The following is a 7,504-nucleotide window of genomic DNA, read 5'->3' as shown; positions in this document are numbered from 1 at the left end:
CACTTCCCCAGGACCCTGACGTCACGGAAGCTTTTCCTCCGCCCACTCCTTCGGCTACCAGCGCGGAGCCCGCAGGCCTGCGGTGGGGCGCGCGCAAGCCTGCTGCCCAGCCCAGCCCGGGGGGCGTTTGTGCGCGCTCCCAAAACGGCCCAGGATGTTCCCACCTGCGCCCCGGCGTGCGCTGTAGAAAGCATCCCTAGGCCTCCGGCCACCCCCACAGTCCAGCCTCCAACTCCCCTTCTAACCGCCCCTCCCGCCCCCGGTCTCCTCCCTCCGCTCCGGTGACTGCAAGCCGGGCGACGGGGCCGGAGTCGTCGCAGCCACCTCATTGCACAACCCGGCTTCCCAACTGTTTACACAGCCCGGCCTGTGAGTGTGTGTGTGTATACAGCGTGAGTCACCGGGAGGCGGAGGAGGTGGAGGAAAAGGAGAAGGAGTGCACTGGCCGGGATCAGTGCGGTGCACACACTCATATTCAGTCACTCTCTCCGAGCGCGTCTTGCTCCCTCGCACGCCCGGAGCCTAGGAGCGCGCAGGATCCCGAGCGGCGCGGAAAAGTTGCGCCGGCTTTTACTCAAGACTAATTGCTTTGGGAAGTGCGTTTGCTCTGTGAAGCCGCCGAGCTTGCGGAATCCTGTCTTCGACGCTCAGTTCCCGGGAATTCGGGCCTCCACGTCCCGAGCTATCCATAGCCTCGGCAACAATAGAGGCGGCTGCCGCCAGCGAGGCGCCTAGACCTGGTGCCTGCGAGGGTCTGGGGACCTCAGCGGATCTCCTACTCTTGGACGCGTGGTCCTCGTGTACAACGCCAGTGCCCAGGAACGGCTCTCGTTTTGCTCCTCTTGGAGGCTGATCCTAGCTCCGTCTGCAAACTCCATCCGGTGGATTGGAAGAAGTCGCAGCGCGGGTCCAGGGATTTACAAAGCCGGGGCCGCTCCCGCCAGGGCCGCGATGCGGGTCGGTCCGGTGCGTTTTGCACTGAGCGGCGCCTCGCAGCCCCGCGGTCCCACAGTACTGTTCCCGGCTGCCCGGGGCACCCCGGCCAAACGCCTGCTGGACGCGGACGACGCGGCGGCCGTGGTGGCTAAGTGTCCGCGCCTCTCTGAGTGCTCGAGTCCCCCAGACTACCTCAGTCCCCCGGGCTCTCCCTGCAGCCCTCAGCCTCCTCCCTCCGCGCAGGGGACCGGCGGCAGCTGCGCGAGCGCACCCGGGCCCAGCCGCATCGCCGACTACCTGCTGCTGCCCCTAGCTGAGCGCGAGCATGTGTCCCGGGCGCTGTGCATCCACACCGGCCGTGAGCTGCGCTGCAAGGTAAGCATCCTGGGATCGGAGTTGCGGACCTGGGTGGTCCACAGAAGTGCTTAGGTTCCTGCCCACCCGGATCGCGCTCCCGCCAGCCCCTTGAGTTTGGCAGAGCAGATAAGGGCGTTGAGTCGGATAAGGAGGTATTTTGGTCAGCTTCGCCTTTTTGGAGGTTGAGGGGTTTCCTGTGGAGTGTTATGGTGAGGGTTCGGCGGTCTAGAGGAAGTGCAGGGTTCAGTTCTTTTATCTCTGTTCTTTTCTTTGGCGCTCAGTGTAGCTAGCGCGTGGCGTTCCATTTAAGTTTGGAATTGCAGTGGATTCCAGGGCCATGCCATCGCCCTGCTCTCATCCCCCTCCTCCCCCTGTCTTGGAAAAACGCCCTGCAGTGGGCTTGGTGCAATTGGCAAAGCTCTTTGCCGGAGGTTTGCGGGATGGGCTCTTCATAGACGGAATACCCAGGGGATTCTAGCTTGAACTTCTATTGGGGCTAGAATACAGCCCGCTTTAGGGAGCGGTTGGAGCGGGGGGGGGGGGTCTTAACCCCGGGAGGGACTTCAGGCCAGCATAAGGATGTTGGAAAGCTTCCAGGGGCTCGCTTTCATTCGCTTTAGTTTGCGGCCGGCAGTTTTCATTGCAACATTAGAAGTACAACCAGGTTCGGGAGGACCTGACTCTCCCTGAGAGCGCGTAGCCTGCGCAGTCTATGCTTTGTGAATGTGAGCTGGGTAACCCCATCTGTGGGCCAGCGAGAGGCTCCCTTCATTCTCCTGGAGTTAAAGTGGCTCCAGAATTTTCAACAACTCACCTGAATCCACCCCCCCGACCCCCCCCCCCCCAACCCCGTACCTCCCGCTTGTTGCTGCCACCTACTGTCCACCCACGGTGAAATCTCAGATGCGTGGTCAAGCCCAGAGAAAAAAAAACTCTTTTCATGGTGAATGAGAACAATTTAGAGGGAGAAACGTGTGTGGTGGGGTGGATAGAGCGGGAGGAGAGGACAGCGGAGGGATTCCCCCCCTCAGTTGGTACCAGAGCAGCCACCTCAGAGGTGGGATGGGTCTGGGTCATTGTGCAACCCCCTTCCAGTTCCTCCGAGCAGATAATAGCTGAATCCAGATGGTGACAGCCCGTGTGTCACCATTTCCAGTTGCGTCTAGGATATGAGTAACTAGACTGAACAAAAGGCCCTTAAAGAGATCAGCCAGCCTCTTAGAGGATTTGCTACCCATTCTGGAGGTGGGGCAACCAGGGTTGGGGGAGGGCTATAAACAAACATTTAAAAAAAGGACTGTTTTGAGGTGCCCATTCCCTCCTGTAAGAAGTTAACTCCAGGCTGCTCCCATGTGAGTCACAGCCATAGGCAAGCTGCTTAAGGCTGCCTTGTCAGACTCTCCTTCCAAGTCATCAGTTCCTTCTGACTAATGACAGCTCTGCCTGTTGGCTGCCCCTGCTGCCCCCCCCCCCCAGGCTGCAAAGTCACCACATTCCTGGACTGCACGGTGCTGGGCCTTCTGGGTTTGTAAAGGGACACACGCATGTTTAGCTGCTGCTTTGCACACTTAGGGCTGCTGGGGGTACACCCCCTGCAGCTACTTAGCTCTCTTCTAGGAAGGGGCCACATCAGGAAGCTGGGCTTGGCTCCTGGGAGCTGATGGTCCCTGAAAGACAAAAGCACGTGCTCCCCGGTGGTGGTTCTTCTTGTCATCCTCTGGGGGTGGGGGTGGGGGGAAAGGATAGGCTTTGGGAGTCCGCTAGCTCAGATCCCAAGGTGTGGCTGGAGCTGCATAAGTGGTAGAGAGAATGGAATATATGAATGGAATATTGCCATGGAAAGCCCAAGCTTCGTATAAGACCTGGGAGATAGCTCCCCCCCCACTCTCTAGTCCCCTAAACAGGTTGCTTCTCTCTGCAGGTGTTCCCCATTAAACACTACCAGGACAAAATCAGGCCTTACATCCAGTTACCCTCGCACAGAAATATTACTGGCATCGTGGAAGTGATCCTCGGGGAGAGCAAGGCCTACGTCTTCTTCGAGAAGGACTTTGGGGACATGCACTCCTATGTGCGAAGCCGGAAAAGGCTGCGGGAAGAGGAGGCCGCCAGGCTCTTCAAGCAGATTGTGTGCGCCGTTGCCCACTGCCACCAGTCGGCCATTGTGCTGGGGGACCTGAAGCTTAGGAAGTTTGTCTTCTCCACGGAGGAGAGGTGAGCAGGTGCCGCAGCACCGCCTGCGCTCTTTTGGAACCCAGACCACGACAATGGGACAGGGCATGCGGTTAGGTACAAGATAAACTCAAGGGCTCAGGGTCTTCTGGCTTAGTATGAAGTCCTGCATCTGGAAAGTCATGGCCACACTCGGGGCTCATTCTTTGTTCTATATTGGATTGGGTGTCAGGAAGCCTAGGGACACCTTGGTGCCTTTGTGGGTACTACCTGTTGATTGGATGCTTCTGTCCCAGGCTCAGGCTTATTTCCTCTTGTCAGAAGGGTCAGTCTTTGGGGGTAAAAGGTGTTTACCTGTCTTTCGCAGTACTGACTCCCAGAGGTGGTCAGATCCTTGCTTCCAGCGAGTGGCTCTGCTGCTCCTTAAAAGGCACTACAGATGTAGTGGCTAGGCTGTTGTGTTTACAGAATCGCAGCCGTCCCAACCTAATGTGTTGCTGCTGCCTGGGCATCCTTCTCTACCCTGCAGTAGTCTGTTCACATTCTCCGGTGATTTTTTTTTTTTTTTTAGACATCTCATTGGCTCCATCTTCAGAAAAGAACCACATTGAATAATAAATGGAAGTTGGCTAGCATGCACTGCTAAATATAGCTCTTGGCTTACCTCATAAAGGACAAGATGTGCTTGATAAGGGAATAAGGAGACATTACGATTTGCAGTGGAGGTTTCACCGAGACGGTTCAGGAAGCTGCATGGCATATACCACATGACATCTGTGGTGGGAAGGCATAGATTGACGTCTGCAGAACTGTCCTATGGGCAGTAGTTACTTTCTTGAATATAGTCACACAGGACTTACCTTACCTGAGCACTTTTACCTTTAACTGCAGGGCACCCCCTAAAAAAGTACAGAAGTCCTCACTGTATGCGTTTGTATCTGACCTTGCTCTAGCTATTGAAACATACTGATTAGCAGAGAGAAGCAAACAGTTTGCAGTGAAGAAGTATCCAGTTCCTGGAATGTGTGTGCTTCTTGGATGATGGTGATGCCTTTTTTTTTTTTTTTTTTTTGAAACATGTGCTACACACCTCCTCACCAACTTTTGAAATCTGCATTGCACAGGCCAATGTCATGGGCATGGGGTTTGGTAACCCGAGGGTTAAGCAATGGCAGGCTGACGCTATTCATGTAACCAGCACAGGTGCAGGGTTTTAGGACTACAGGAGCCAATCAGGGGTAGACACTCTGGGTTGAGTCATATTTTCCGTTTACAGAACCAATGGGTATTTTACATAACAGGGAGGTCATGCTGAGGACATACCGAAGTTAGCACATGTATACTACACTCCAGGGAACAGGAAGGCTGGAAAAGAAAAGAAAAAAAAAAAAAAGAAACCACCAGACCTTTGAGAGGAAAAGGAATTGACCAAACGTTTGCATGTAACTTCACAACAAGTGACTTACAGAAATAGGTCTGTTTCAGAGAAGCCGGCACCAGCTATTAGAGGTGCTCCACGTGGCTGTGGGGGATCTAGGAGATGTGGGTGGCTGGTTCTGCGTAAGGAGGCACCTGCTGCTGAATAAGAGTTCCTTTGCCCAGAGATCTTCTAGACTATAGTTTCTTTCCACTCTAGTCCTGTTTTCTGGACTTCCCTTCATATTCTCCAGTGACTTCTTTAACAATGATTCTCTACAGGTCAGAGACTCTCATGTATGATAAATTACTCATGTACAGTGATCTGCAGTCCCAGGGGTGCTTGGGGGCCCTGTGGTCCCCAGGTCCATCAGCCTCTTCACATCACTCCTCTCTCAGGACTAAAATGTTCTTTGCAGCAAAACGCTCCAGTAACTGTAAATAAATGTTTCTTGTAATGGTGGTTATTGTAGCTGGGACTTGGGGTGGGCAAAATTTTCTTGGAGTGGGCAGTAGTGTCAACAAGTCTGGGCAGTGAGTGTCATGGGAAGAGACTCGTGGCTTGTAGGATACAGAGACATGTGTCCTTGCTCTTTCCCTGACGGACGACTTTTCTAGCCTCTGCCAGTCTTCCCCTGAAACCTGCTCCCCGTTCTGCAATGTGAACCTTGTCAGTTGTGTAACCCTATTAGGATAGCTCTTACAAGCTCTAGCATCATGAATATTATTTGAGACTTTGCATCATACCCTCCGCCCCGGGCGCTCTCTCGATACTTTGCAAACATTTATTGCAGTTTGTATTCAGTTTGTGAAATCACGAGCCCTGGCTGCTTGCAGGGCATTGCTTACTAGATGAAGGGGTAAATGACATTCCTGTGGCCTTGGCTGTTAGTGCCTTTGGGCACTGTTATTGGTAAGGCCTTGTTTTTCCATAGCAGTTGGTCTGAAAATAATAGCTCCATTTCTCTTCCCCCACAGAACCCAGCTCAGACTGGAAAGCCTGGAAGATACGCACATAATCAAGGGCGAAGATGATGCGCTGTCTGACAAACATGGCTGCCCAGCCTACGTGAGCCCCGAGATCCTCAATACTACCGGGACCTACTCTGGAAAGGCAGCGGACGTTTGGAGCCTTGGGGTGATGCTTTACACGCTTTTGGTTGGACGATACCCCTTTCATGACTCAGACCCCAGTGCCCTTTTCTCTAAAATCCGCCGTGGACAGTTCTGCATCCCTGAGCATCTTTCCCCCAAAGCCAGGTGCCTCATCCGCAGCCTCCTGAGAAGAGAGCCTTCCGAGAGACTCACAGCTCCTGAGATCTTACTCCATCCCTGGTTCGAATATGTCTTGGAACCGGGGTACATTGACTCAGAAATGGGGACGTCAGACCAGATTGTTCCCGAGTACCAGGAGGACAGTGACGTTAGTTCCTTCTTCTGCTAATCCTAAAAGGAGAAACGTCAGAAACCTCATAATTCACACATGGCATTTCCATTTCTAATGATGGGCAGGCCCTCTTACATGGTGCCAGCCAGATTTGGGGACGGAGCACGGTTGTCCCTGTGGGGCTCGGTGTGGCTCCACCTCTCTGGGCTGAGTGACTCGATTTGAGCAACACACACTCAGATTAGCTGCTCTGCAGAGGTGTCCCCTCTTCTCGGTGAACCCTCCTGACTGTCCCAGTGTCACCTACGAGGGTGCCACGTGTGCTGGAGCTAACGGAGGAGTGTGGGCATCCCACGTGCTCAGGTGTATTGTACGAACGCTCAAACGGGAAAGAAAGCACGACACACGGTGGCAGTCGGTTGGGGCGACAGACCTGCCATCTTTGAACTTGTCTTTGAAGGCTCCACTTGCTGCTGCAGTTTCTCTGACCGGAAGTTTCTTTTCTTTTTTCTTTCTTTTTTTTTTTAATACCCTTACGCTTGCCGTACACTCACTCGTGACTGTGTTCCAGTGTTGGAGCAGACTGACTGAGAAGCTCCGGAGCCTGCCTGTACCCAGACTCCCCTCCAGAGCTTGCCGAGGCCTCCTATGCAATGATGTCTCCCCCTCCCCACCTTGGAACCTACCCTCTGTAGCTACGAAAGCTCTCTCCAGCCTAGTCGGGGAAAAGGATTGGGAGACGCAAATTCCTGGCTGTTTCAGAACTCTTGATCTCAGACAGCAATGTCTTAAAAAAAAAAAATTTGATCACGTGGAATCAGTTAGCTCGAAAGGCTCTCCTCCAATACGGCAGCATTTAGCCTTTACTCCCCCACCCCACCCCCACGCCCACAGCCATCTTAAGGTGGAACATTTTGTGTGTGAGGAGACTTTCCAACCTGCTCTCTCAGGAGCATATGCGAAGCATCTTTGTGCTTCAAAGAAAGTGAGTGAACTTGAGACAGTCTCGCAGGATTCTCCAGACTAAATTTCCAGAATGAAACTGGATACCGTCCTCCCATTGGGTATGCTGTGTCTCTGGCATCCAGGGTCTTCAGTTTGCCCATGGTGGGCTCTTTGGAGTTCACGTGTTGTGTGGTTTGTGAATCCATCTCTCCAGTGACAGAGAGAACCTTGAAAACGTAGCTGGGAAGGACTGTAAAACTCATCCGATGCACATTTGCTTTTTTAGCTGCT

General features: G+C 53.5%; 1 protein-coding gene across 1 annotated transcript; it reads left to right on the top strand.

The window, feature by feature from the left end:
- Positions 1-258: 258 nt before the first annotated feature.
- Trib1 (tribbles pseudokinase 1) lies at positions 259-6,577 on the top strand. Its single transcript, XM_051159608.1, has 3 exons — positions 259-1,311; positions 3,215-3,507; positions 5,860-6,577. Exons 1-3 carry the CDS (start codon positions 952-954, stop codon positions 6,323-6,325), a joined length of 1,119 nt encoding a protein of 372 aa, XP_051015565.1. The 5' UTR covers positions 259-951; the 3' UTR covers positions 6,326-6,577.
- Positions 6,578-7,504: the final 927 nt, after the last annotated feature.

This window comes from Acomys russatus, chromosome 17 (genome assembly GCF_903995435.1).
Source record: "Acomys russatus chromosome 17, mAcoRus1.1, whole genome shotgun sequence".
Taxonomy (NCBI): Eukaryota; Metazoa; Chordata; class Mammalia; order Rodentia; family Muridae; genus Acomys; species Acomys russatus.
Note: the sequence above shows the minus strand (reverse complement) of the source record. Positions and strands in the feature narration are given on the sequence as shown.

Excerpts from the sequence above, each read along its gene's own strand:
- Trib1 (XM_051159608.1), top strand. The coding sequence starts at position 952 with ATGCGGGTCGGTCCGGTGCGTTTTGCACTGAGCGGCGCCTCGCAGCCC. Across the intron at positions 1,312-3,214 it reads GCCGTGAGCTGCGCTGCAAG|GTGTTCCCCATTAAACACTA; the intron begins GTAAGCATCCTG and ends TTCTCTCTGCAG. Across the intron at positions 3,508-5,859 it reads GTCTTCTCCACGGAGGAGAG|AACCCAGCTCAGACTGGAAA; the intron begins GTGAGCAGGTGC and ends CTTCCCCCACAG.